Below are 27,670 nucleotides of genomic sequence, written 5' to 3' on the forward strand. Positions count from 1 at the left end.
CTGCACCGCGGGGACTGGACCAGGCTGGTCCCAGCGCCTGGGGGAAACTGGGCCAGGCCCATCCCAGTCTGGGTGCCCTGGGAGGAACTGGGCTGGGCTGGTCCCAGCGCCTGGGGGAAACTGGGCCAGGCCCATCCCAGTCTAGATGCTCTGGAGGGAACTGGTCTGGTCTGGTCCCAGTCTGGGTGCCCTGGGGGGAACTGGTCTGCTCCCAGTTTGGTCCCCAGGAGAAACTAGGCCAGTCCCAGTGCTGGTCCCCGGCGGGACTGAGCCCGGCCCGGTGCCGCAATGTCCCGGTGGCCGGGGCCTGCAAGCTGAGCGATCCTGGGCTTTCCCGGAGTGGAGGGGGGGATTCCCACCACAAACCAGTTTGCCCAGTAGCACCATCCTGGCGAGGGGCCCCCGCTCCAGCTGCCTGTGCAGCCGTGGATGGGGCCAGAGCCCCCCCAAATCACCTCCTTTTACCCCCAAACCGAAGGGCCCCCAAGCAGGGGGGGGGCACCCATGGGCGCGGGGGGGGTCATGAGCCGGGTGCCCCCTTGGCGGGGGGGGCAGGATGAGACCGGCGCCGGGAGTCCATCGCTTTATTACCCCCCCCTCCATCTCCATCGTACAGAGAAGGACGCCGAGGTGCCGCCATGCGGGGTCCCCCCGGGTCCCCGGCCCCCATTCGGGTCCCCATCACGCTGGGGACGGGGGTGGCATTCGCTCCCCCTGCCCCACGGTGACGGAGGGGGCAGCGGGCGCGGGGGGGGGGGGCACCCCAGCACCCTCCGCCCCTATAAATATAGTGCAAAAGCGGCTTGAACCGGGGCGGGGGGGGAGCGACCCCGCGGGGGCACTGGGCCGCCCCGGGGAGGGGACCAGCCGGCCCGGGGCGGGCGTTCGGGGAGGGGGGGGACGCAGAACGGACGGCCCCGAGCCCCCGGGCAGGGGGGGGCAGCCCCCGTCCCCAAGTCCATGGCACGGGGGCCCCTCAGCCATCGCCCAGGCGCAGCTCCAGCTCGGCGCAGTCGCACGCCTCCTTGCAGTGCCCAGGGAACATGTGGGCGCCCACGAGGCTGGCGGTGCCGGGGGGGTCGGCGGCGGCGGCGGGGAAGGGGGGGCCGGCGGGCAGCCCCGGGGGCGAGCCGTAGGGCTCGGCCAGGAGCTCGGCGCCCAGGCAGCCCCCCAAGTCCATGGCGGGGGCGCAGGCCGCCGGCAGCCCCAGCGGGGCCAGGGGGCCGTAGAGCTGCACCAGGGCGTCGAAGGGCTCCGGCGCCGCCTCCATGCCGCCGAACAGGGCCAAGGCGTCTTCTGCGGGGGGGGGGGGGGAGACCCGTGAATTGGGGCGGGGGGAGGCCCAGGGGCTGCCCCTGTGGCCTTGGGGACAACCCCAGCGTCAGGGTGGGGGATCCTGGGGGCTGCTTGGGACCCCTGGGAGACCCCAGGGCCGTGGGGGGCTCCGGGGGCTTCTCCCTACCTGGGAAGGACCCTGGCGTCCGGGGGAGCCCTGGGGGCTTCTCCCAACCTCGGGGGGGGGGGGACCCCAGGGTTGGGGGGGGGTCCCTGGGGCTTCTCCTGCCCCCCTGGGGAACCCCCAGAGCCATGAGGGGCTCCAGGGGCTTTTCCCTCCTGGGGGGGGACCCCAGTGTCCTGGGGAACCCAGGGGGCTTCTCCCAACTCCGGGGGGACTCAGGGGCATCGCCCAAGCCTGGGGGGGAACCCGGTGTTGCGGGGGGGTCCTGGGGCCTCTCCTGACCCTGAGGGGCCTCCCAGGGCCATGGGGGTCTCTGGGGCCCCTCCCAAGCCTGGGGGGAGGGGGCCGCAGGGCCAAGGGGGTCCTGGGGGGCCCCTCCTGACCCCCCAGAGGTTTCCCAGCTCCAGAGGGGACCAGGGGGACCTAGACAGACCCAGGTATTTGGGGACGTCCCCAGTGCTGGGGGGGGACAGAGCTGGATCAGGCTGAGACCGTGGCAGCTCATGCCATGACACAGGTGCTGGCCAGGCCCTAACTGCTGTCCCCAAACGTGTCCCCCACCCCGGGGACCCACCTGCAGCCGGCAGCGGAGCAAAGTGATCCATGTATCCGGGTGGCTTCTTCCTCCTCTTGGCTTCGATCCCGTACGGATCTGGGGGGACGGGAGCATCGCGGCATGGGACTGCCGGCCCCGGGGGGGACCCCGATGGCAGAGGGCCCCCCCCTCCCATGGGGGTCCCCCCAGCACCCACCTGAGCCCGAGAGCTCCTCGAGGACGTCGGGCATCCCCCGCTTCCGCTTCACGTTCACCCCGTAGGCGTCTGCAGGGAGGGGACGGGGGGCCGTGAGCACTGAGGGCCCCCCGTCACCGGGGGTGACGCAGGGACCCGCTTCTCACGCGATGACACTGTGCTGGACCACCCCCCCCCGCCACCAGCTGCAGGGGACAGCAGGGACGATATGTCCCCTCCCAGGGGGCTGCCCCGATTCCCCCCGCCGTGTCCTGTGGGGTCAGACCCCGAGCCTCTCACCCCATGGGCCGTGTCCCCAAACCATGGGACACATCTCGCTGTCCCCAGCCCCGTGTCTCCGTGGGGCCTGTCCCCATCCCTCAGGCCGTGTCCCCATCCCATGTCCCCACCCCATGTCCCCATCCCATGGGCCGAATCCCCCCCCGGGGGTCCTGTCCCCGCCCCGTGTCACCCTCCCGCAAGCCTGGTCCCCACGCCAGGGGACAGGTCCCCGCACCGTGGTCCTTGGGCAGGTAGGTGAAGCGGAAGGACTCGCTGCAGACGCTGTCGGTGAGCCGCTGCAGGAAGACCTCCACCTCCACGGGCTCGGCCAGCTCCAGGTGCTGGTACGGCGGCGTCTTGAAGACGATGGCGACCTGGCGGTGCACGTCGGCCTGCGAGAAGTCGGCCCGCGCTTCCCACGTCTCCTTGCGGAAAACCACCGCGATGTCCTCTGCGGGGACGGGGACGGGGGGGTCAGGGGGGCAGCGGCAGCCCTCGCGGCATCCCGGCTCGTCCTCTCCAGCACCCTGAGGTCCCCTACGCCTGGGTCCCCTCCTCCTGCAGCTGCGAGGCAGCAGGACCCCCTGGCCCCCACCAGCACCCAGGACCCCCCCCATGAGCTGGGGTGCTCTCCCCTGCACCCCTGCAGCACCCCAGGGTCCTTTCCCCTACGGCAGAAGGGCTGGGGGGCAGCCGGACCCCCAGGATCCCCCCTCCAGCACCCAGGGAGCTCAGGAGAGGGGTGGGGGGTCACAGCTCACATCCCCAGACCCCTTTCGGGCCCGTCCCCAAACCCCTCGAGCGCCCCAGGTCCCTCCAGCCTCTGCCGCCTTCCTTCGCCCCCACCCTCCCTTCCCGGGGCGGGGGGGTACATTGCCCCCCCTGCCCCCCCCGGGTCGCAGGGCGCCCGGCGGTACCTTTCTGGACCTTGTCGCAGAGCAGGTAGAGCTCCTCGCCGCCCGTGCAGGGCCCGCTCTCCTTGTTCATCCGGCAGATCCTCAGCTCCGAGGTGTTGGTGGACTCTGCGGGCGCCAGGGCACGGCTCAGGGGCGCAGGCAGCACCCTCGGGCACAACGAAATCGCCCAGCCCTGGGCCCGAGGGCACCGGGGACTCTCCCATCGGCATCATCCCTTCCCGAGCGTCCCTAGTGCCGGGTCTGACCCTGCGGGACCCCGGTGACCGGACCGCCCGCCTGTGGGGGACCGGCTCCTCCTCAGGACACCGGCCCCAGGGGACCGTCCCCGGCCAAACCTCGCAGCCCAGGCGAGGAACCGGCCCCGGAGCCGGCCGCTGAAACCGGAGAGGCGCCGGGGGCCTGGCCGAGCCCCCCGCCAGCGACGCGAAGCCCCCCCTCGCGCCACGTACTCTTGTCGAAGATGGGCTCCGAGAGCACGGGGCTGAGGTGCCGCGTCTGCCCGGAGCTGTCCTGGTAGGAGGCCTGGAAGCAGATCCTCACCACGTTCATGTCCACTTCCTGGTGGTTCTTCAGGGACCCAGCTAAGGCAGAGGAGGAGGCAACGTCGGCTGCGGCCCAGGGCAGGGTCCGGCCCCCCAAAACGCCGCCGCTCGAGCCGCCCACCTTTGAAGGGGTCGATGCCCAGCTGCAGCTTCTTCTCTATCGCCATCTCTATCTCCTTCTTCTTCACGCACTGGATGCCGAGGTTGCTGAAGCTGCCGGGGGAGCAGAGACGTGCTGGAGAGGCGGCTTCCCCCCGCGAAGCCTGAGGGCACCCCGGCACCCTGCTCCTCCCGGCCCGGCCCCAGCACCACGGGGGACCGGAGGACAAGGCCCCCACGGACCGCCACGGCTCCGCTGTTTCCAAAACAGGCACCGCTTGCGCCCAAGGAGGGGGGTTAAACGACCGCCGAGGAACTCCACAGCGTCTGGGCACCCCCAGAGCCGCGTGGGGACAACGGGGCGCAGCGCGGCCGCCGGCACGCTCCGACCCTGGGCTTCCACCCTCCTGCTCCACCTCCGAGACCCCCCGGGGGGACACGGGCCACCAGCCGCCACCGGCTTCAGCGCGGTACCTCCGCGAGCCGCCGCCGGGGCCCCGGGACTCGTCTCGGTGCCACGCGAGGGCCTGGCGCTGCCGTACCTGTGCTTGGGGTTGGTCTGGGGTTTGAGGACGACCTCGCAGAGCCCGTTGCTGCAGTCCTTGCCCACGAGGCCGTGGGGGTGGACGCGGTAGGGCCAGTCCTTCCACACCAGGCACGCCGTCACCTTCACCTTGGGGATCGCCTGGCAGTTCAGCAGCTGGCGGGACACGAGCTGTGGGTGCCGGGGACGCGGACGCGCCAGCGGGCACTGGAGACGCAGCTGCCCCGGCATCCGTGGGGCTCCAGCGTCTCCCACGGTCCCAGCACCTCCCAGCACCCACGGGGCTCCGGACACCCCCAGACTCCGTCCCCCAGCACCCACGGGGCCCCGCGGTCGCCCTCCCGAGCGGGCGCAGAGCCGCGGGCCACAGCTCACCTCGATGGCCGGCAGCGTCTTGCTGGCGTCGGTGCTGCTCTCGCCCAGGATGCTGCCGGCCGAGCGGCCCTCGCACTCGTAGCGGAAGCGCATGCCCCGCTGCTTGGGCTGCTCCGTGATCACCAGCTTGGGCGGCTCCAGCAGCTCTTCCAGCTGGTCCTTGCCCGGAGACCAGCGGTGCCGCCCGCCGGGGCCCCCCGTGCCCCGCGGCACCAGCTTGGGCGACAGCGAGAGGCCGCTGAGGCTCTGGGCGAGCTGGGGCGAGCGGGTGGCGGCGGGCAGCAGCGGGGCCCCGTAGGGCGCCGGCCCGGCCGCCGTGGGGCAGGGCTCAGCGGGGCGCAGCGGCTGGGTGGCCCCGGCGGGGCTGCAGCCGCGGGCCACCAGCTTGGCGGTGACCGAGCCCCTGGGCGACGGCTTGGGCTGGACGGGGGCCGGATCCGGCTGGAAACCGTCTTCCTTGATGAGCTCTTCGATGATCTCTGCGGGACGAGGAGGGGCGTCAGGGCTGTGCGGGGCGGGAGGGACGTCCCCGAGCGCCCCGCGGGTCCCTCAGCGCCTGGCCCCGATGACTCCCGTGTGCCACGGGGGGACCGGCCGGATCCTGCCCCGTTTCCACCCGCAAATGCCTGTTCTGCGCTCGGGACGGAGCAGCCACAGCTGGGGGACGAGACGTCCCGTCCTCTCCCTCCCGTCACCTCCCCTTTTCCGACGCTCGGGGACGATGGCCGCAGGGGCGGCTCCGCGTCCCGGAGAAGGACGGATCTGGCTGTTCCTGGCGCACGCGGGGACCCCCACGCCGGAGACCTCCGGCTTTAGCACCCACGGCTCCGGGACACCACTCACCTAAATCGTCTGCAAAAAAAGAAAGAGAAAAAGAAAGAGAAAAAGGGAAAATGAGGCTGCGCCCGGCCCCTCCTGCCACAGCCTGCACCCGGGGGAGGGGGGGCGCGGGGGGGGGTCTTACCGGGCACCGGGGTGGTGTGCGCCATGGCCAGGCTGGGGTCCTGGAGGGCAGCTCCTGCGGGGACACCGGCATTGTCACCCCGGGCTGTACCCACCAACCCCCCCAACGGCACGGGGGACCCCGGCCTCCTGCCCCCCCCCCAAGGGCAGCGACATGGTGATGGGGGTCTCTGGGAGCAGACCCCCATCGCCAGACAGGACCGGAAGATCCCCAGGGTCACAGACCCCCCCAGTGAAGGGATTAACCCCCCCCGGGGGTCCCCAGGGTCACAGCCCCCCCAGTGAAGGGATCAATCCCCCACAGAGGATCCCCAGCGTCACAGCCCCCCCCGCAGTGAAGAGATCAGCCCCCCCCAGGGGGTCCCCAGGGTCATGCCCCCCCCCGGTGAAGGGATCAACCCCCCCAGGAGGAAAGGATCAACCCCCCCAGGAGGTCTCCAGGGTCACAGCCCCCCCAGTGAAGGGATCAGCCCCCCTCCCCAGGTCACAGCCCCCCCAGGATGGAGATCAGAGTGTCCTCAAGAAACCCCAGCATGTGGATTTGGGGGGGTCCCCAGGACTAGGCCCCCCCATAAGGATCTACTGCCCCCAAAGCCTCTCAGGACAGCGACTGGGGGGCCCCCAAAATCATGTCCCCCCCGACAGGGATTTGCTCCCCCCAAAACCTCCCATGACAGGGATTGGGGGGGGGCCCCGATATCATGCCCCCCTCCCTGCAGGGATCTGCCCCCCTCCCCGCAGGAATCAAGGGGTGCCCAGGACCGTGACCCCCCCCAAACCTCCCAGCACAGGGATCGGGGGGTGCCCAGGACCGTGCCCCCCCCCAGCAGGGATCAGCCTCCCCGGTACAGGGATCGGGGACCCCCCAAGACCGTGCCCCCCCCCGAAGGATCTGCCCCCCAAAACAGGCACCGGGGGGTCCCCAGGACCGCGGAGCCCCCCGGGACCGGCCGGGCACAGAGCCCCGGGGGGGGGCGGGGGGGGGTCTCCCGGTTCGCAGCCCCCCCCCCGCACCTGCCCCACCTCCAGGCCAGGCCCCGGGCCCGCCCCCACCCCCCGGTGTCAGGCAGCGGGACCCTCCCCCGCGCTCACCGAGCGGCAAGGCCATGTCCCGCCGCTGCCGCCGCCGCCGGTGCCCCCCCGGCCGCCGCCGCCGCCGCCGCCGCCGCCGGAGCCCGAGGCCGCGCGGCCGCCGCAGCTGGAAATCCCCGCGCGGGCGGCGCCGCCATTGGCTGCGCCCGCTGAGGTCACCGCCGCGGGGCGGGCCGGGAAACCCCGCGCGGGCGGCGCCGCCATTGGCTGCGCCCGCTGACGTCAGCGCCGCGGGGCGGGCCGGGAAACCCCGCGCGGGCGGCGCCGCCGCGGGCAGCGCCGGGAGCGAAGCGGGACGGGCCTGAGGGCGCCGGGAGCCCTGCCCGGGCCTGGCAGGCACCGGAGACGCCGGCCCGGGGCTCCAACAGCCTCCCGGTCAACCCCTCCGGGTCCCCCGCCCGGGACACCGGGAGCCGCCCGGTTACCGCCTCCGGGAGCCCAGGGTCCTCTCGGTTACCCCCTTCGGACTCCCGGGAGCCTCCCGGTCGCCCCCTCCGGGACCCCGGCCCGGGCTCCCGGGGGGCGCCCGGTTGCCCCCTCCGGGACTTCTACCGGGACCCCCGGGAGCCTCCCAATTACCCCCTCCGGGACCCCGGTCCGGGCTCCTGGGAGCCTCCCGGTTACCCCCTCCGGGACCCTCAGAGTCACCGCCCCGGGAACCATGCCGGGTCTCCCCGGGAGCTTCCCAGTCCGGTCACCCGCTGCGCGGGCCCCCGACAAACTCCCGGTAACGCTGCCGGGGCCCCGCCCCCTACCCATGGCCCCGCCCTATATGTATAGCTCCGCCCACCCGCCCCTGACCCCGCCCACGTGACGCGGCGCCCCGCGAGATCGCGCCCGTCCTTAGCTCTCGCGAGAGTGGCGCGAGTGGCGGCGGCGCAGCAAGATGGCGGCGCCGGAGACGGAGGCGGCGGCAGCGGCGGGGCCCGGGCCGGGCCCGGAGCAGGTACGGGCGGCCCCGGCGGGGCTGGGAGCGGCCCGGGGCGGGCGGCGGGGCCCGGCTGACGGCCTTGTTGCCCCTTTTTCTCCCTTCCCTTCAGCAGGTGACCAGTAACGGGAGCGCCGGCGGCGGCGAGGCGGCGGCGGCCGAGACCCAGCGGCAGCAACCGGCGCCCAACGCCTGGCAGGTCATCAAAGGCGTCTTGTTCCGGTGAGCCCCGGCGCTGCGCCTCGCTCAGCCCCGCCCGCAGCCCTTGCGCAGCCGGCGCCGGCCGGGCCGCCTCTCCCGGGCCTACCGGGGGGGGGGGGGTAGGGATGTGGCCCTCATCGTGCCCTGGGGGTTGTGACCTGTCCCGCCGTGTCCTTCCCCACGTGGGTCACGGAGCAACGGGGGTTCTGCCCCCACCACCACCACCCCGGTCGTGTCCTTCCCTCACCCCCCCCCCGCCATGTCACGGGGCACCGGACACGGGGCTCCCCTGTCCCACCGCGTGTCACGGGACACTGGGGGTTGTGCTCCCCCTCCTGCCCTGTCACGGGGCACCGGGGGCCGTGCCCTGTCCCTCTTACGTTCTTCCCCAGTGTGCGATGGGGCACCGGGGGTCGTGCTCCCCTCCCCCCCCCCACCGCGTCCCGTTCTCCCGCTGTGCTGTCGGGTACTGGGGCTCGTTCCTTGTCCTGCCGCGTCCTGTCGCGTGTCTCCGGGCGCCGGGAGTCCCTGAAGGGAAGGAAGGGAAGTGTCTCCCCGTCTCCGATGTGCCTGGGCTGTGGGGTCCCGGGAGAGGTGTTGCCCCTGTCCCCAAAATCCCTTGGACACCAGGGCCCCTGGTGCTCTGGGGGGCCGCTGGGGTCCCTCGCGGATGGGAGGGCAGAGGGGCCTCCGGAGTCCCGGGCTTGTGCTGGGGAGGGAGGAAACTGCAGCATCTCGGGCTAGTCGCAGCTTTTATAGCCTCGAGCTGCTCTTTTGTGGCTGAGACAAAGAGAAGTTCAGGGATTAGTTCATCGCGGGCAGGAGCAGCTGCTTGGACAGGCTGAGCGCTCTTCCTGCTCTCCGCCGAGGAGACGCCGGTGCTCTCCGTAGCTTCTCCGGAGGGATCCAAAGTCCAGGTTGCGGCACGGAGTGCTTCAAATGCTCCTTTGGCTGAGCAGCGCTGCTGCCAAGTGGGCAGGAAGGCGTCCGTGCCCTAGGGAGGCCGCCGGCGGTCGCGTCCGCCTCAGCTCGGTCGCTGACGTGGAGCCCTGGAGCTCTCCGCAGGTGGGGAAGGAGGAGGCCGGGGCGTTTCTGGTCGTGGCCGGGTTCGTGCAGCTGGGACCGGCCGTTTTAAAGTGCCGGCGTTTCCCACAGAGATCTCGAGCTGTAGGACGGCTGTGGAAAAGAAAGGAGCTGCGGTTTGGGGGCATTAAACTGGTAGCGAGAGGCAAAGCGAAGCCCCAGGAATAAAACCAGCTGTTAAAAACACATCTGGGCGGTCTTAGAGTGACTTAGCGGTTCCTGGGACTCGCTGTCCTCGCGGAGGAGGGAAGAGCTCCGGCGGATTTCCAGCCTGAAGGCCCCAGTGAGCTGCTGCTTGGGATGGTTTTCCGGCCAAACCGAGCTCCCACGTGGGGCCGGAGCGGATGAGCTGCCCCGGGCAGGTTTGTGACCCAGCTCTCGGATGCCGTTCTCCAACCCAGACGCCTGGATGGACTTTGAGCCGCCTCAGGCTGGGCGCTAGGACCAGCCTCGCCTCCCTGGCAGGCCGGCGGCCCTTCTTCAGGGCTCATCCGGAGCCTCGGTGAACCGGCGCGGACCGGGCGAGAGAAACGATCGCTCGAGGGCAGCAGGCTGCTGCTGAGCTGCCCTAAAACCCTGCCAAGCACCTGAGAGCAGCCCATCGGCAGCGCCTCGAGCAGCGCTGAGCTTTGACACTGTGATGGCCCACGCGTCTCCCGTGGGGTTTGGGGCCCTTCCTCGGCCCCGCGAAGCAGAGACGCTTTTCCTTGGATGGAGACGGATCGAACGGCTCAGCTGCATCGCTGCCCTCGCTGAAGGCTTCTCCTGGTTCTTGTCGTAGCGCCTGCCTTGTGCGATGCCTGTGAGCCAGCGCTGCGTATCCGGACACTTACAGCCCAAACCTGTGTCTTTATCAGGAAGCAGCCGGGTCCTTCCCAGCCTCGTCTGCGTTGTGGTAAGGAATTCCGGGTGCTGGAGCCGACGGTCCTGCCGTGGACGTGCTCTCAGGTCTCGGACCCACTGCGTCAGGCGTTGTCGAAGGGGTTGAGAGCCACGAAAGCCGCAGCTCCTTTACGCTTCCACTCTTCCACGTGTGAAGTCTCTGCGCGTCTGCCCGAGTTCGATACACTGCCTTCCCCGCGCCTCTCTGATGCGCCCTGAGAAGCTGCACTTCTGGGAGGGAAATCAGCCCGTCTTTTTGTTTCTGTCCCACCGAGGGCAGGTTTGTTCCTCTCCAAAGCGTCACCTCTCTCAGCAAATCCGTCTGAACGGCCGGAGGAGCTCTCCTGTGTGGCAAGCGTGACCCCACGGCTCTGGAAAACCAGAGTCCCTGAGCCAGGAGAGAGCACCAAATCCTCTCACCGTGTAGCGATTGCGGCAAGAAAGAGCTTTTGCGGCGGAGGCACCCGAAGCCGTTCCCCGTGTCGTGGCTGGATGGCGGAGAGGGGACGGGGAGGCGCGAGGGAGAACCGCGTTTGCTGGTAGGTGGGAAGCAGCCCTGGCGCCTCACTCTGAGCAGGCTGCTTGGACAGGGAGCGGGTGATGTTTTGCTTTCAGCGTACGAATGTGCCTCGCGTCTGCGCTGGCTTCTGGAGCCCGCGTTTTCAGAAGAAACGTGCTCCCAAACCTCCCTGTAGAGCCGGTAACGTTCTAGGTCGTTCTAGAAAACAACACTGTCACGTTGAGCTGGCTGCAGGCCTTGTTGTGACGGTCTGAGCGCGCTGCTTTGGCTCTCCCACATGGTGCGTGACCGGGAGGGAGCAGGACGCTTAACTCTTTGGCTCTGTTAACGCGGAGCTCGCAGGAGAGCCGGCAGCGTGGACGTTGTGCCGGGCTCTGTGCCGTTCCTCCGGTTCAGCAGAAGCGTGCGGGGAGACTCGCCCGGTGCATCTTCTCGGCTCTGGCAGCTCAGGAAAGCCTGCTCGGGCTTTCTCTTTAAACCCTTGCTCTCAAACTTTCTTAAAAGCTTTGACCCAGCACGATGAGTCAGGATTTCACTTGTTAAAACTGTCTAAATTCAGAGTGTCTCCAGGGTCTTCCACCTGAAAACTAGGCTTCCCTGTGGCATGGACACCTAGGAAAGTAACTCTAATGCATCAGGGCCTGTTCCTCTCTGTGAACTCACTTACTCTGCGCTTCTGGCTGTTGTCTGCTCTCAGAGAGGAGTTGTTTGGTTGCCGGCTGTTGCTGCTGGTGCTGCCTGCTGTTTCCAGGCTTGTTATCTTGTAGTGTTGCGCTTAGACCAGGAGAAGAGAGTTTGGTTTAATGTCGCTTGAGGCACGTACATGATACTCTGCGAGCTTTAACTGCAAAGAAAAATGGGGCTGAAAATCTTTTCACCTTGAGACACGCTGCCTTGTGAGCGGGGCTCTGCCAGAAAGAGTCGTCCAAAATTTAGAAAAAAAAAGAGCATTTTTTCCTATACTCCAGTGCTACTGCCGTGCAGAGAGCTGCGGGGGGACAGGAGAGACCTGTCCCGGCCTGGTTTGGAGGGAATTATGTCACAGCTACGGCTGTAGCTTGCGTGTTTCCAGGCCGGGAGGAGATGGAAAATCTTCCCTCTGCACAGCGTGGGTCCTCATTCAGTTGCCCTGCGCTACGCACAGACCCCAAAGTCTATATTTTGAAAGACAGGCGGCAAATTTACCGTTTCTTCACCGGTTTTGACTGAAGAAGCATGTCTCAGTGTTTCGGAGAGCAAGAGCTGGCGAAGGGCTTGAGCCCTGCCGGGAAGGCTTCTGCGTGCGACCGCAAGCACGCTCAGAGCCCCAGGCGACCCGGCCTCGTAGCTTCTGCCCCCCATAAACACACGGGGCCAGCTTCGTCCTGCAGCTTCGACATCCTTGTGGTTCTGAACCAGCTCGTTCTGGCCGGCGCCTCTCTCCCAAAGGCCTGAGACGACTGAGGGGGGCGAAAACCTGAGCCGGGAGGTGAAAGCTCGGAAATCCAGTAGTAGCAACTTTCCCCTCCGACTCCAGGGAACGGGCAGCGTCGTTTGCGCGAGTCACGGCTGATTTGATTAGGGAGGGCGATTAAAATGCCTGAGTGACTTCTCCTCCTCTTTCTCCCGCAGGATTTTTATCATCTGGGCCATCAGCAGTTGGTTCCGCCGCGGGCCGGCGCCGCAGGAGCAGAGCAGCGCTGGCGGGACGCCGCGAGCTCCCAGCCGAAACCTCTTCCCTAAGGACACTTTGATGGTAATGCTGAGGGAAGCTCCCAGGCGAGTCCGGAGCGGGCTTGCGGCGCTGTAGGTGCCGGCTACTGAAGCTGGGCCATCCCAGACACCCTGTTACTGCTGCCGGGGGTGAAATGCTGGAAGCGGGATGCAGGAGTCACTCCACGTCGTGCTGCGAGAGCCCTGAGCCAGCCGCTTAGCCCGTTGTGCCCCGAGCTTGCAAAATCCCCTCTTCGCAGGGGCGCGGGATGGAGCAGCCATCCCGCGTTGACTTCCTAAACGTCCGTGTGCGAATCCTCATCCCTCGGATGAGTTTATCAAACCGCACCCGGCACTGTAGCCGCTTCGGCTCATCCCGAGCTCTCGTGGTGCCGAGAACGGCCTGGAAAGCGCAGGCCAGCGTGAAGGATGCGGAGGGGCGGGAGGATCCGGGCCTGGGCATGCAGCCAGGGGAATCCTGTGCCATTCCCACATGGCTCTGTGGATCCCGCTCGGTTTCTGCAACTCTTTGCCGTCGATGGGATCTGGCGGCGGGAGGCTTCTGTCCCGCTGCCTCCATCCCTGACCTGCTGGGCCGCGATGCTGTGTGCCGTTATGAGCTTCCCAGGGTCAGGCAAGGTCCAAAGTCGGGCAGAGCGGCTCCTCTGCTACCTCCCTGACCACCCTCAGTGGCTCCGAGCGATGCTGTGGATAAAACCGGGCGCCCCAAAAGTCGGGGTCTGGCAGGGAGCTGGTGTTTGCTGGGAAGGGCAGATTTTGGGCTGCCTGGAGAGCAGCAGAAGGGAGCGAGCTGCTGGTGCGTAAAAGCGGGGGTTTAGGAGGTTCTGTGCAACACAGGCTGCTGCTGTTGTTTGGGGAGGGTTTAAAACAAAGCCAGCGCTCTGCCTCGTGGCCGTGGTGTCCTGCCAGGACACCGGCAGTCAAAAGAGACCGTAATTATGTCTTGGGGTTTGCTGGACACGGAGGGGATGCTGTTCCGGCCGCGCTACACGTGGGAGGCCCGGGCGTTTGGGGAGGGTGCAGCGCTTGGGTGGTGACACCTTGCCGTGGGGCCGAGTCGTCTGCTAGCGGCCAACGCGCGCCTCTCCCCGCAGGACCTCTACGTTTACATCTCGGAGCACGAGCACTTTACGGACTTCAACGTCAGCTCCGCGCTGTTCTGGCAGAAGCGGGATCTCGTCTACGGGGACTGGACCAGCGGGGAGAACGCGGACGGGTGCTACGAGCACTACGGGGAGGTGGACATCTCGCAGGTGGGCGCGGGGCTCCGGCTGCCCTTTCTGGGAGGTTTGAGGGGAGGCGAAGGGACATCAAGGGGCTGGCAGGGATCCTCCACGCCTTTGCTGGGTACCGAAACCAGCCCCGAGAGCCCTGAGCTCCAGCGGGTGAGCGGAGCTGAGACGCGGAGCTCTGTGGGTGTTGGCTCCCGCAGCACGTCCCTGCCGGGGCGTTTATTAGTATCCGTTTCGCTATCCGCAAGCCAGACCCTGTGCACTGGGCTCACCCAACGCGGGGAGGCTCTGCCTCGCTCGGTCCTTACTGCAGAGGAGGTGACAGGACTCGAAGCCATCGATTTTGGTGGCACAAGCCTGTGTCGTAACCAGCTGTAAAGGCTTAACGTTTTACTCCTGGCCGTAGAGCAGCTGAAGTCTTTGTTCCGCGCCTAGGCACAGGCCACGGACGTGTTGCTGTTTGGATGCCGTGAAAGAGCAGCTGTTTCCTCGCGTTCTCGTTCTGCACGGAGTTGGTCGATGCAAGGGGGGTGGGTGACATCTGTTCTAGGTGCCGTGCGAACTCGGGCGCCGAGACGGTGTCTGTGGTTGTGGGCTGCGGTAAATTCGCCCTGTGCGGCCCAGAGCCCGGCCGTAACCACCCCGCCGGCGTGTGATTTCAGAGCGTCCAGCAAAACGGCTCCATCTACATCCACGTGTACTTCACAAAGAGCGGCTTCCACCCAGACCCCCGACAGAAGAACCTCTACAGACGCCTCGCCACGGTCCACACGTCACGCAGTAAGGCCCGATTCGGGGGCAGAAGGGGCTGCGGGCGTGGGGTTGCGCTCGGCGTGGCTCGGGGGCCGCTTTGGGCTGGGGACAGAGGTGCCTCTGGTGTGGGGGGAGAGTGTGGATCACACGAGCTGGCACCCCTTTTCCCGTGTCGATATTGGGAGCCTGGGGGGCTCAGGCCAAGCTCTGTTTGCCTTTGGATCGGCAAAGGCAGGTACACAAAGGCAGAGATTAAGATTAGGGCAAATATCCCGCTCCCCACAGCCTCCAGCAGTCTGTGGCCCGGGTGTCCTCTGAGCTGGAGGTCGTCTCTGTTTCTTGGCGCTCTGAATTTTTCTTTCTTGAACCTGGGCTGGGAATTGGGCAAACTCGGCATGACGGTGAATCCTCCTGTGGTGTCTGGTGGAGACGGAGGCGTGAGCGGACAAGTGTCTGTGTCAGAGGGAGTTTTAGGGGCCCGATCGCTTGCTGTTGGTCTCTGTGGCAGTGTTAGTGTCCGGTGGCACCGAATGGGAGAAGAAAGGTTGGGAAAGAGCAGGAGTGGGATCGACTTGACAGCAGGGATTCGTAGGGCATTCCCAGGATGGCCGCTCGCCCGTTATCCGCCCAGGCCGGGTCCCAGAGGAACGAGCAGATGTTCCTTCGGGCTGTGGGAAGGACTAGCACCGCTCACGTCTCCTCTCTCCTTCCAGTGATCAATAAATACAAACGGCGGCGGTTCCAGAAAACCAAGAACCTCCTGACTGGAGAGACAGAAGCAGATCCCGAAATGATCAAGGTAACCGTCTCCTCCTCTTCTCGCCGTGTTGGCTTCGGGTCGCATCTCCTTTGAGCCAAGCGTAGCCGCAGTGCGAGCAGCTCAGCTCGCGCTGGCCCGGCGTCCGTCACCTTTGGAGGACGGTGCATTTTGGGGCTTCTCAGGGGTGAGGTTTCAGGGATAGCTGGTTTGTGAAGAACTTGGCTGAGCAAATGGGCGTCTTCGCTGCTCTCGCACATCCTGGGAAGCAGCTGCCTTGCCCTGGGTTAGCGTTTGCCCTGGGGGCTGTCTGTCCCCGTCGTGTGGGGACGCGAGGGACCGTGGCACCCGGCGCGCGCCGTGACGTCGCTCTCGTTGCAGAGGGCGGAGGACTACGGTCCCGTGGAGGTCATCTCGCACTGGCACCCCAACTTGACCATCAACATGGTGGACGACCACACGCCCTGGGTGAAGGGCAGCGTGCCACCCCCCCTGGACCAGTGTAAGGACCGGGACGCGTCGCGGCGGCTCCCCTGCTCCCTCGGAGGCCGGCCCTGCTGCGCAGGTGGCCCGTTCCTCCCCGGAGAACGTGTTTGGGCTCCCTTGGGAACAGGGAGTCGTTTCTCTGTCGCAATTCACCCTTTAAGGGGCTCTGGGAGCTGCAGCACCCGATGCCGGGTGTCCCCGTGCTGCCTAACGCCTGGTTAAACGGATATCCACCCCGGCAGGACCGCGCTGGTGCCGTCTGGGTGCTCAGGGCTCCCAGCACCGGCATGCTAAACGCAGCGGGGACTGTCCAGCCTTCCTGGCTGCAGGTCCCTGCTCGATGCCCTCCGAGCAGCAGGTTTGAGCCAGCTGCTGTGGCTGTGGCTCGCCGGTGTCCCCAGGGCTCCTCTGGGAACGAAGCCACCTCCTTCCCACGCAGCTCCCGCTCTCGGGGAGCTCGTTCCAGGCCAGTTTGGGGTTTGGCAGCTTGTAGGTCCCTCGCAAGCGCTGCGCTGGTGGGGAGGCAGCAGTGAAACGGCTCTCGTGGCTCCTCGCTGCCTGCTCAGGTCCGTCTCTGCTCTCTTCCCCCGGCTGCAGACGTGAAGTTCGACGCCGTCAGCGGCGACTACTACCCCATCCTCTACTTCAACGACTACTGGAACCTCCAGAAGGACTATTTCCCCATCAACGAGACCCTGCAGCGCCTGCCCTTCCGCCTCTCCTTCTGCCCGCTCTCCCTGTGGCGCTGGCAGCTCTACGCGGCCCAGAGCACCAAGTCCCCCTGGAATTTCCTGGGAGAGGACCTGTACGAGCAGTCAGACGAGGAGCAGGACTCGGTGAAGGTAAGAGCCGCTCACGGTTCTCCTTCCTCCCCGACATGGGCCTCCTGCTTGTTCTTCTTTCTTTTCGGATATTCTTTTGCAGCGACTCCTTCCCCGTCTCCGTAGCTTTCTGGAAGTGTTAATTCCAGTGCTTTGCCGTGATGACTCGTTTCGTTTGCGTTGCAATATGAGCTCTCATCTCCCTGTCCTCTCCCTCTCGAAGCGCTTGTAGAGGGACCTGAACCCACAGTTCAAACTGGCTTCCGAATTGTGGCCCCCAGCTTTTCCCAGCCTCTCCGGGAACGAGGCCGAGGGGAGGTGGAGGCAGGGAAGCATCGCCCCGGCTGCCTGTTCCTTATTTCGCGGCGTGTGCTGCCGTGGTGTCCAGGCGCCTGGTCCTTTGGGCTGTGCGGGCAACGTGATGGTGACGTGGCCAGTTTCTGTGTTGGAGAAAATCCTTAAAGCATCAGCGTCTTCTCCCGGATCCTTCCCAGCCCTCCCTGGCTTGTTTGCAGTGATGTGGCGGGCAGCGGGAGGATGGGACGGAGCCTCAGCGAGGTTCTCGTTGCCTGTTCCAGGTCGCCCTCCTGGAGACGAACCCGTACCTGCTGGCTCTGACCATCATCGTGTCCATCGTTCACAGCATATTTGAGTTCTTGGCCTTCAAAAACGGTGAGCCCTGCGGAGGGATCTTGGGCCGAAGGGAGCTGGGGAGAGGGGAGGGCTGCGTGTCCCTGCTCCCACCTCTCCTGAGCCACTTGTTACTGTCCCCGTGGCAGTGACGGAGCAGATGGCCTCCCGCTCTGGTGTGATCTCAGCCAGCCGAGCGCGACACACTGCCGGAGGCAGCATGAGCTGCTGGGAACCCTCCTCTTCCTCGTGAGGAGAGGGAGCCCCGGCTGGGCTTGTGACATCTTCAGCAGCCACGGCTAAATCTCGTCACGTCCCGGGCAGGCTGTGGCCGCTGTCGCGTGCTCGGAGACATCTGTCACTCCTCTGCCGCCTTGCTCAACGCCGCAGGGCTGACTTGTGGGCTTGAAGCCGGAAACCTGTGGGTTTCTGGGCCCCTGTTGCCGGCTCGGTTGCCCAGACCGCGCTTTGCGGTGTCTGCTCGTCTTTGGGCGATGCCCTGCCCGCTTTTCCTGTGTCAGCGGGTTGCTCTCGCTCCCTCTGCCGTCTGGGGGAAGGAGGAGAAGGGCCGGGCTCCGGAGCCTCCCGAGCAGCCCGTGGCGCCGTGCTGGGCTCTGCGCGCGTTGCAGGGATGAACTGGCCTCCCAGTTGGACCCGACGCAGCTCCTCTGGGAGGAGAGAGGCAGCAGTTTTCCCTGCACGGGGATGGTAGCTTTGACCTGGCTTCGATTTCCTTGTTTGCAGACATCCAGTTCTGGAACAGCCGGCAGTCCCTGGAGGGCCTCTCCGTCCGCTCCGTCTTCTTCGGCGTCTTCCAGTCGCTCGTCGTTCTCCTCTACATCTTGGACAACGAGACGAACTTCGTGGTGCAAGTCAGCGTCTTCATTGGGCTCCTCATCGACCTCTGGAAGATCACAAAGGTCATGGACGTCAGGGTAAGCAGCGTCTCGAGCGCTCCGCGTGTCTGGGAGCGTTCCCGGACTGCTCTGTCCCACTGGATCTCTGCGGGGCGCAGAATCGCACTGCGTCACAGCCGGTCCCGCTCGGGCACGGCAGAGCGGTTTGGTAACCTTTTTCCCCCTCTCTGCTTTGGCCGACGAGCAGCTGGACCGAGAGAACAAGGTCGCGGGAGTGTTTCCGCGCCTGACTTTCAAGGACAAATCCACGTACATCGAGTCTTCCACCAAGGTGTACGACGATGTGAGTGGCGGGGCCCTGGGGGAGGCGAGGGTGGGGGCGACGCGGAGCCCGTCTCCGGCTTCTCCGCGTGAGGGAGAACATCCTGGAAAGTCTTTTCCTGCCTCATCTTCCATGAAAGCCCTGGGATGCGCTCATGGCAGCGCAGGCTGTCGGAGAAGCAGGCCCCCGGCATTGCCCAGCCCGACCTCTCCTTGATCCGAGGCCTCTGATATCCTTGGGAAGTGGTGTGGAGCCGGGAGAGGGGGAAGCATGAGGCCGGGGGATCCCGCCCTCTTCCCGGCTCACCTCGGGCATTGTTGCCTCCCCAGATGGCTTTCCGGTACCTCTCGTGGATCCTCTTCCCCTTGCTGGGCTGCTACGCCGTGTACAGCCTGTTGTACCTGGAGCACAAGGGCTGGTACTCGTGGGTGCTGAGCATGCTCTACGGCTTCCTCCTGACCTTCGGTGAGTGCCGAGCGGCGCCGCGAGCGTCCTCCGCCTTCGTCCCTCGGCGCCCTGAGCGGCACGGGGAAGCCGTGTTCGCGGCTGCCGCGAGCAGCCACCGAGCTGCCTCAAATCACCCCTAATTTAGGGAGGGGGAGGCCGCGTGCCGGGTTGTGCCCCACAGGCTCGGCTTCCCCCCGCGTGGGTCAGCCGGAGGGATGCCGGATGGGTCGGCCGTGCTCGCGAGCGCCTCGGGGCCGTCCGCCGTGGCCGTCCCTCCTCGTTTCTGCCCCCTAACCCCCCGGGTGGGGATGCTGCGGCTGCACCGCCTCTTCTCGCTGTCCCCCGGCATCATCCGTCCTCGCAGGGCCACCTTTCCCCCCATCCGTCCCTCCTGCTGCTTCGTGCCGTGGTGGTCCCCGTCGTAGCCCATCCCGACTGTCTGAGCTTCCCAGAAGCGTTTGAGCAGCAGCTGTGACTTAATTCACCAGCTTTCAGCCTAAAGCAGCGTGTGGGAAAAGGCGGCTTCAATAATTTAGTCTCGCTCTGTGTGTTAACAGCTGCTGTGGGAGCGGCTGGCAGCAGCGCTGCTCTCTGCAGCGGCCTCCGGTAACTGCCTCGGCTGTGCTTTTGCGCAGGCTTTTGGCCACGGTGTTTTCTCGTCCAGTTTTCTGGGTTTGATCTTCACTGGGCTGGAAAGCTGCGCCGCAACCGACACAGCTTTCAGTTCCTCAAACCCCGCCGCTGCCGGCGGTGCAGAAGCACGTTTCGGTGCCAACCCCCCCCCGCCTCAGCGGGGCGGAGGAACTGGGCGTGGGAAGGAGCTGGTGGCGAGCCGTGGGGCCGCGATCCCGTTCCCACGGCTGGCGGGAGGGAGAACAGGCTCTGCCGGTCGCGTTCCCGCCTGGCGAGCCGGCCGCGCTGCCCCGGAGGGCTTGGGTCGGCGGCACCGAGCGCTGGCTGAGGCGGCGGCCGCCCTCCGCTGTCCCGCAGGCTTCATCACCATGACCCCGCAGCTCTTCATCAACTACAAGCTGAAGTCGGTGGCCCACCTGCCCTGGCGGATGCTGACCTACAAAGCCCTCAACACCTTCATCGATGACCTCTTCGCCTTCGTGATCAAGATGCCCATGATGTACAGGATAGGCTGCCTGCGGGACGGTAAGGGGCTCGGCACGGCCACGCCGCGTTGCACCACGCCCTGAGGGGCTGGAGAGCCCGATCGCGGAGCTGGAAGAAATAAATTGCTGCCGGATCCTCCACGGGCCGGACCGCACGGACCCCCGGGAGCGTCCCCGCGAAGGGGGCTGCAGCGTGGGGCTGGGCCGTGTCCCGGTGCTGCTTCATCCCTTCCCACCCGCTCCGGATACCCCGGAGGCGCCGCCATGGCTGCAGCTGAGCTCTTAAACCGTCTCCCGGGGGGAGCAGAGATCCCTGGCTCTGTTCAGCTCATCCCCGCTTCCCCCCTCTCCTCCCATCCCTGACTTTTCTCCTTCTCTCCTCCCGCAGACGTCGTCTTCTTCATTTACCTCTACCAGCGCTGGATCTACCGGGTGGATCTCACGCGCGTCAACGAGTTTGGCATCAGCGGGGAGGACCAGGTGGCCCAGACGACGCCGAGCCCCGCGCTGCCCGCCGGGCCGGCTCCCGGCACGGAGGGGCCGCCCGACGCCGCCTCCCCCCGGGAGAAAGCGGCAGAGGACAAGAAAAAGGATTAACCTGCTCTAACTTTATTTTTAAAGAAGCCCGACTCGCCCGTGCCGTCGGCCGAGCGGACAGGAGGCGCGGGGGGAGCCGGCGCGGCCCGCCGGGCTCCGAGGCTTTTTATTTTCTATTCCAGGAACTCTGGGGGGGGGGTGGCGGTTCGGTGGAGTTCGTGTGCTGTGCTGTGTCCGAGGGAGCGAACCCCGTCTCTGTATTTCCAGTCCGCCTCGTCCCGTGATCATTGTGAGCTCCATCCCATTGTGCAGGTGTTCAGGACGCGGCCGAGCAGTCGCCTCGCCCGCGTCGTCTCCGTTTCCATGAAGAGAGCTGATTTAGCCGAAACCGGCCCCTTTCTCCTCATCGCACTCCAGACTGGATTGAATAAATTCACGTGGGTGTTGAACCGAACCCGGCTGCTCTGTGTCTGCGCTGGCTGCCCTGGGACCGTGTCACCCCCAGTGGGGGCTTTGGGGGGTCCTGGAGGGGACCCTCCTTCAGGGCTGCCCCATGGGGGTCCCTGCAGTGGGGGGGGGGGGTCCCTAATGTGTGACCCCCCCCCTTGGGGCACTCTACTATGGGGAGGTGAAGGGGGGGGTTGTGGCTCTGCTGTGATGGAGTGGGGGGGGGGGCTTGGGGGGCTGGGAGGCCCCCCACACCCACCCTGAGGGGTTTGGGGGGGGTCCTGGGTGTCTCAAGGGGTGGGTCTGGCCCTGGGGGGGGGGTATTGGGGGCCCCACCTGGGACCTGCAGGTGGGACCTGGCCAGTACCTATGGGGGGGGGTCCCAGGGCCCCTCCCGGTGGGTCCCGGCTGTACCCCAACCCAGGACCCCGGCAGCCCCCCCGGTACCGGGGCACCGACCGCCCCCTCCCCCGCAGGACCGGGACCGCGTGGTTGGCACGCCGGGAGGCGTGGCCGCCAAGGCGGAAGCCCCGCCCACCGCCATAGAGGCGGGAGGACCGGAGCGGACAGATCGTCTCGGAGCGCGACCGCTCTAGCCGCCGCCACAGAGTCCCGTCAGCCGCAGGCCTCGCACAGCGCCTTCCCGGAGCGGCCCGGGCCCGAGGGCGAGCGGGGACCCCAGCGGCCCCGCGGCGGCAGCGAGGGGGACGGGCGGGACCCCAGCGGCCCCGCGGCGGCGGCGGCGGCGGCGGCGAGAGGGGCAGGGGGAACCCCAGCGGTAGTGGTGCTGCCGCCGCGGCGGAGGCGCCCTCCGAGCGGGCGGACGGTGAGTGGGCGCATGCGCGGGCCGCGCCGCGGGATGAGGGGGGGAGGGAGGGGCTCCGCTTTGATCGGCAGCGCAGCGGCCAATCGCCGCGCGGAGGGGGCGGGCTCAGCGCGGCCGCCTCCCCGGGGTCAGCGCCCGCGCGTGACCCTTGACCCCGGGGGGCGCCCAGGCCCCGACCTTTCACCCCAGCCGTGACCTTCGACCCCGGCGCCGCCCACCCGCGACCATGGAGGAAGGCGCCGCGTCCACGGAGGAGAAGAGGAGGCGATTCACCGTGCGGCCGGAGGCCCCCGACGCCCCGCCGGTACCGGGGGTCCCGGGGAGGGGGGGCAGCCCCGGTCCTCCCCCCCCCCCCGCTCACTGCCTCCCCCCACCAGGTGCCATCGCTCTTCAGACCCTCCGCGGCCTCCGGACCCCCGGGGGGGGCACCGGCACCCGCCCTGCCGGGACCCCCCTCCTACGCCGAGTACGTCATGAGGCAGGCGGCCGCCGGCGAGGCCGGGGCACCCGCCGGTGAGGCCAAGGCACCCGCCGGTGAGGCCAGGGCACCCACGGGTGAGGCCAGGGCACCCACGGGTGAGGCCAAGGCACCCACCGGCGAGGCCGGGGCACCCACGGGTGAGGCCAAGGCGCCCACGGGGCCCCCACCGGGCGCTGGCAGCGGTGGCAATGGCGCTGGGGACGTGGCCCCCCTGCCCCCGCTCAAACCGGGCGCCAAGAGCAGCAGCATCATCGTCAGCCCGCGGCAGGTGAGGGGGGGGGACGGGACCGTCCCCTCCCCGGGGGTCCTGGGGCTCGGGGGGACACGGGGGACGCTTTGCTGGAGTCCTGGGGCGCAGAGGGACTGTCCCCTGGCACGGGGGGACCGTCCCCTGGTGTCTCGGGATATGGGGGGACCCTTCCTTGGCACGGGGGGCACCATCCCCTGGGGTCCTGGGGCACAGGGGACCATCTCCGGGCACAAAGGGACATTGGGGACCGTCCCCTGGCATGTAGAACCGTCCTCTGGTATCTTGGGACATGGGGGGACCATTCTTTGGTGTCCCTTGGCATGGGGGGGACCGTCCCCTGGGGTCCTGGGGCACATGGGGACATGGGGGACCGTCCCCTGGCATGTGGGGACATGGGGGACCGTCCCCTGGCACGTGGGGACCATCATCCGGTGTCTCGGGACGCTGGGGGGGGGGGACCATCCTTGGTGTCCCCCAGCATCCTGAGGCACAGGGGGGCTGGTCCCCTGGCACGGGGCACCCGTCCCCTGGGACCCTGTGCCCCCGGAGGGGGGGCACCCACCCACCCTGAGCCCCCCCCCGCAGCGGGGGAACCCGCTGCTCAGGTTCGTGCGCAACGTGCCCTGGGAGTTCGGCGACGTCGTCCCCGACTACGTGCTGGGCCAGAGCACCTGCGCCCTCTTCTTGAGGTGAGCTTGACCCCCCCCCCGGGACCCCCCCGGGCTCCGGGTGCCCCCCCCGCAGCCCCGGCACCCCCCGCGCCTTCCTCCGCAGCCTGCGCTACCACAACCTCAACCCCGACTACATCCACGAGCGTCTGCGTCGCCTGGGCAGGAGCTACGCGCTGCAGCTGCTGCTGCTGCAGGTGGACGTGGTGAGGACCCCGGCCCCCCCCCGCGCCCCCCCCGTGTCCCCCCCCCCGCGCTGAGCCCCCCCACGGGCGCTCCCCCCCCCGCAGAAGGACCCGCACCAGGCGCTGAAGGAGCTGGCCAAGATGTGTCTCCTGGCCGACTGCACCCTCATCTTGGCCTGGAGGTAGGACGCTGTGGTGGCCCGCGGGGTCCGGGGGGGTGGTGGTGACCCGGGGGGGCCGCGGTGACCCGGGGGGGGTCACAGCCGCGGTTGGGGGCACCTCATTCCCCCCCCCGCCTCTCCGCAGCGCCGAGGAGGCCGGGCGGTACCTGGAGACCTACAAGGCCTACGAGCAGAAGCCGGCCGACCTGCTCAAGGAGAGGGTGGAGCAGGGCTTCCTCTCCCGGGTGAGGCCCGGGGGGGGCGCCGGGGGGGGCCCCCCCATTTGGGGGGAGCGGGGCCGCCCTGACCCCGCGCCTGCCGCCCGCAGATGACGGACTGCCTGACCAGCGTCAAGTCGGTGAACAAGACGGACACGGCCAGCCTGCTCGCTGCCTTCGGGGTGAGGCTCCGGGGGGGCCGCGCCGGAGCCCGGCTATGGTTCCCCCCCCCCTTTCCGTCCCCACGCCGGAGCCGGCTCCGGTGATCCCCCCGCTCCGTCCCCCCCCCGGAGCCGGCTCCGGCACCCTGATGGCTGCCTTGGCCCCGCAGTCGCTGGCCGCCATCGCGGGCGCCTCCCGGGAGGATCTGTCCCTCTGCCCCGGCATCGGGCCCCAGAAGGTGAGCGGGGGGCCGGGGGGGGCCACGGGCCGCAGCCCCCCCCGCCCTCCCCCATCCCGGATGTTCCCTTTTCCAGGCCAAGCGGCTCTTCGACGTCCTGCACGAGCCCTTCCTGAAGGCCCCCAAGTGAGCGGGACCCCGCGGCGGAAACGCTTTTATTTGGGAAATAAACGGCGCCGAGCGGCACCAAACGGCACCGTGACCTCGTCTGGCGCCGGGGGGGGATCACTGCGGGATCTAGTCTGTGGTGGGGGCCGGGAGAGAGCTGGATCCCTCCCGGGCCAGGATCACTGCGAGATCTTGTCCATGGCGGAGGCCAGGAGCGAGCCAGATCCCTCCTGGGCCAGGATCACTGCAGGATCTTGTCCATGGTAGAGGCTGGGAGCAAGTCAGATCCCTCCCAGGCTGGGATCACTGCGGGATCTTGTCCATTGTGGAGGCCAGGAGCAAATTGGATCCCTCCCGGGCCGGGATCACTGCAGGATCTCGTCCGTGGCGGAGGCTGGGAGCGAGCAGGATCCCTCCTGGGCTGGGATCACTGCAGGATCTTGTCCATGGTAGAGGCTGGGAGCAAGTCAGATCCCTCCCAGGCTGGGATCACTGTGGGATCTTGTCCATTGTGGAAGCCAGGATGGAGCTGGATCCCTCCCGGGCCAGGATCACTGTGGGATCTTGTCCATTGCAGAGGCTGGGACTGAGCAGGATCCCTCCTGGGCCAGGATCCCTGCAGGATCTTGTCCACGGTAGAGGCCAGGAGGGAGCCGGATCCCTCCTGGGTCAGGATCACTGCAGGATCTTGTCCATGGTAGAGGCTGGGAGCAAGTCAGATCCCTCCCAGGCTGGGATCACTGCGGGATCTTGTCCATTGTGGAGGCCAGGAGCAAACTGGATCCCTCCCGGGCTGGGATCACTGCAGGATCTCGTCCGTGGCGGAGGCCGGGAGCGAGCAGGATCCCTCCTGGGCCGGGATCACTGCAGGATCTCCTCCGCAGCGGGGGGGTCACAGCGGCTCCGTCTGCCCCCCGTCCTCCGTCGCCTCCCGCCTCCGCTTGTGCTTCTTCTTCTTCTTCTTCGGGGGCTCCGGTGTCTCCGGCTCCGGCGGCTCCGGCTCCGGCTCCGGCTCCGGCCCCCCCTCGGCGTCCGGCTCCCGGGGCGGCGCCGGCTCCTTCCTCCGCTCCCTCCTCTTCTTCCTCCCAGCTGCCGGGGGGGGCGGCTCCGGCTCGGGCCCCGGGGGGGGCGCGGGGGGGCCGAAGGTCTCGGCGAGGGCGAGGGTGCCGCGCAGGGGGGGGGCGCAGGCCAGGCGGCCCGAGCGGGCGCAGGGCACCAGCAGCCGGGCGCCGCCCGCCCCCCCCGGGCCCCCCCGCACCCCCCAGCGCCGCCCGGCCCCCCGCAGCCCCCCGCAGCCCCCCAGCGGCACCGCGCAGCCCTCCAGGCTGGGGGGGGGGACACGGGGGGGTGAGGGGGGGCACGAGACCCCTGGGATGTCGCCGTCACCCCCCCGTGCCCCCCCGGAGGTCATTGTCACCCCCATGTCCCCTCCCTGGGTGTCACAGTCTCCCTGTCCCCTCCCTGGCTGGCACTGCCACCCCCCCGTGTCCCCCCAGATGTCATCATCCCCCCCTTGTCCCCTCTCTGGATGTCATCGTCACCCCCTTGTCCCCTCCCTGGGTGTCATCGTCACCCCTTGTGCCCCCCAGATGTCATCGTCACCCCCCTGTCCCCTCCCTGAACGGCGCTGCCATCCCATGTCCCCCCCGTCCCCTCCCTGGATGTCATTGTCACCCCCTTGTCCCCTCTCTTGATGGCACTGCCACCCCCCCGTGCCCACCCTGGAGATCATCGTCACCCCCCTGCCCCCTCCCTGGGTGTCATCATCCCTCCCGTCCCCTCCCTGGGTGTCATTGTCCCCCCGTCCCCTCCCTGGCTGGCACTGCCACCCCCTGTGCCCCCCCCGGATGTCATCGCCCCCCCCGTGTCCCCCCCCCGCTCACCTCTCGGGGGGGAAGTCGGCGGGGGCGCGGATGAGCCACAGCTCGGTGCCGGGGCGGCCCAGGGCCTCGTCCCACGGCCCGGGGGGGGGCGACGGCGGCGCTGCCGCGAAGCCGGGGGGGCACCGGAACCGCTGCGGCTCCGCGGGGGGGGCGTCTGCGGGCGGCACGTCAGGGGCTGCCCCACACCGGGACCCCCTGCCCCACACCGGGACCCCCCCCAGCCCCCGCCCGGGACCCCCCAAATCCTCCTGCCCCACAGCTGGGACATCCCTGACCCCTCCTGTCACCCCAGCCCCACCCCAGGGTCCCCCCCCAGCCCCTCCTGCCCCCCAGCCCCACCCCAGGTCCCCCCCCAGCCCCTCCTGCCCCCCAGCCCCACCCCAGGTCCCCCCCCAGCCCCTCCTGCCCCCCAGCCCCACACCAGGGTCCCCCCCCCAGCCCCTCCAGCCCCACACCAGGGTCCCCCCCCCAGCCCCTCCTGTCCCCCAGCCCCACACCAGGGACCCCCCAGCCCCTCCTGCCCCACGGTTGGGACCCGCCGGTCCCTCCAGCCCCACACCAGGGACCCCCCAGCCCCTCCTACCCCACACGTGGGACATCCCCGACCCCCCTGGTCCCCCCAGCCCTCCTGCCCCACACCTGGGACCCCCCCCCCAGTCCTCCCAGCCCCACACATGGGGCCCCCACAGCCCCTCCTGCCCCCCGGCCCCTCCTGCCCCACACGTGGGACATCCCCGACCCCCCTGGTCCCCCAGCCCTCCTGCCCCACACCTGGGACCCCCCCCAGTCCTCCCAGCCCCACACATGGGGCCCCCACAGCCCCTCCTGCCCCCCTGCCCCACACATGGGGCCCCCCAGCCCCTCCTGCCCCACATGTAGAACATCCCTGACCCCCCTGGTCCCCCCAGCCCTCCTGCCCCACACCTGGGACCCCCCCCAGTCCTCCCAGCCCCACACATGGGGCCCCCCAGCCCCTCCTGCCCCACACGTGGGACATCCCTGACCCCCCTGGTCCCCCCAGCCCCCCACGTGGGACCCCCCCCAGCTCCCCCTGCCCCACACCCGGGACCCCTCCGCCCCCCCCAGCCCCACAGACCCCCCCGGCCCCTCCCCCGCTCACCCGCCATGCTGCCGCCGGCCGCGCGCACCCCGTGGCCCCGCCCCCTGGCCCCGCCCCCCGGGCGCGCCCACTCGGCGCCCAGCGCGGGGGGAGCCGCCTCGGCCTGCGCCTGGTGCCGGGTGGGGGGGGCGCCGGGCCCCCCCCGCCGCGCGGGGGCGGTTGGTACGGCCCGGGCGGGACCAGCGCTCCCCGGGGAGGGGGGGAGGCCCTTAAAGGGGAGGGGCGCGGCGTGGAGTCGGCCGACACCGCGGTTTAAAGGCGCGGGGGCCGCCGTCCGCGCTGAGCTATGGGCTGCCCCATAGATCCCCCTGGGCTGCCCCATAGATCCCTCAGTCTGCGCCCCATTGATCCCCTGGGCTGCCCCATAGATCCCCCGCGTTGTACCCCACTGGTCCCCTAGGCTGCCCCACAGATGCCCTGGGCTGCCCCATAGACCCCCCGGGCTGCCCCACACATCCCCCGGGCTGCCCCATAGATCCCTCAGTCTGCGCCCCATTGATCCCCTGGGCTGCCCCATAGACCCCCCCGGGTCCCCCAGGCCCTGCCCCACAGACCCCCCCGGGCTGCCCCACGGACGCGCCGGGCGGGGTCAGGGGGCGCGGGGCGGGGTCGGAGGTCAGGGGGCGGGGTCG

At 68.7% G+C, this 27,670-nt stretch overlaps 5 protein-coding genes across 6 annotated transcripts in view; 3 read left to right on the forward strand and 2 right to left on the reverse strand.

The window, feature by feature from the left end:
- Positions 1–570: 570 nt before the first annotated feature.
- On the reverse strand, positions 571–7,567 carry RELB (RELB proto-oncogene, NF-kB subunit). Its single transcript, XM_064503077.1, has 12 exons — positions 7,005–7,567; positions 5,914–5,967; positions 5,793–5,801; positions 4,950–5,428; positions 4,573–4,730; positions 4,053–4,144; positions 3,839–3,970; positions 3,390–3,494; positions 2,708–2,923; positions 2,212–2,280; positions 2,034–2,111; positions 571–1,296 (listed from the first exon to the last, which is right to left on the reverse strand). The coding sequence occupies exons 1-12, from the start codon at positions 7,018–7,020 to the stop codon at positions 977–979; spliced, it is 1,728 nt and encodes a 575-aa protein (XP_064359147.1). The 5' UTR covers positions 7,021–7,567; the 3' UTR covers positions 571–976.
- Positions 2,159–27,670, forward strand: part of PPP1R13L (protein phosphatase 1 regulatory subunit 13 like) — a 38,722-nt gene continuing 13,210 nt past the window's right edge. Inside the window, exon 1 of the mRNA XM_064503072.1 lies at positions 2,159–2,166. The gene's annotated coding sequence lies outside the window, so the exon portion shown is untranslated. The remainder of the gene's footprint in view (positions 2,167–27,670) is intronic.
- Positions 7,816–20,745, forward strand: CLPTM1 (CLPTM1 regulator of GABA type A receptor forward trafficking). Of its 2 annotated transcripts, none has more exons than XM_026119669.2 (14): positions 7,816–7,950; positions 8,045–8,154; positions 12,230–12,353; positions 13,426–13,584; positions 14,226–14,343; positions 15,030–15,115; positions 15,455–15,575; positions 16,157–16,401; positions 16,959–17,052; positions 17,755–17,945; positions 18,115–18,210; positions 18,519–18,654; positions 19,627–19,794; positions 20,143–20,745. In XM_026119669.2, the coding sequence occupies exons 1-14, from the start codon at positions 7,891–7,893 to the stop codon at positions 20,349–20,351; spliced, it is 1,917 nt and encodes a 638-aa protein (XP_025975454.1). In that variant the 5' UTR covers positions 7,816–7,890; the 3' UTR covers positions 20,352–20,745. The 2 variants fall into 2 exon arrangements, with proteins under 2 accessions (XP_025975454.1, XP_064359146.1); XM_064503076.1 differs by having other exon boundaries at positions 7,833–7,950; positions 8,048–8,154.
- On the forward strand, positions 20,593–24,123 carry ERCC1 (ERCC excision repair 1, endonuclease non-catalytic subunit). The gene is made up of 11 exons (XM_064503079.1): positions 20,593–20,728; positions 21,215–21,564; positions 21,734–21,868; positions 21,942–22,313; positions 22,881–22,984; positions 23,070–23,169; positions 23,254–23,330; positions 23,455–23,554; positions 23,638–23,709; positions 23,859–23,927; positions 24,004–24,123. The coding sequence occupies exons 3-11, from the start codon at positions 21,791–21,793 to the stop codon at positions 24,055–24,057; spliced, it is 1,026 nt and encodes a 341-aa protein (XP_064359149.1). The 5' UTR covers positions 20,593–20,728; positions 21,215–21,564; positions 21,734–21,790; the 3' UTR covers positions 24,058–24,123.
- On the reverse strand, positions 24,055–27,131 carry POLR1G (RNA polymerase I subunit G). The gene is made up of 3 exons (XM_064503080.1): positions 27,039–27,131; positions 25,919–26,072; positions 24,055–25,360 (listed from the first exon to the last, which is right to left on the reverse strand). Exons 1-3 carry the CDS (start codon positions 27,043–27,045, stop codon positions 24,928–24,930), a joined length of 594 nt encoding a protein of 197 aa, XP_064359150.1. The 5' UTR covers positions 27,046–27,131; the 3' UTR covers positions 24,055–24,927.

The sequence above is a fragment of the Dromaius novaehollandiae genome, chromosome 34, assembly GCF_036370855.1.
Source record: "Dromaius novaehollandiae isolate bDroNov1 chromosome 34, bDroNov1.hap1, whole genome shotgun sequence".
Lineage (NCBI taxonomy): Eukaryota > Metazoa > Chordata > Aves > Casuariiformes > Dromaiidae > Dromaius > Dromaius novaehollandiae.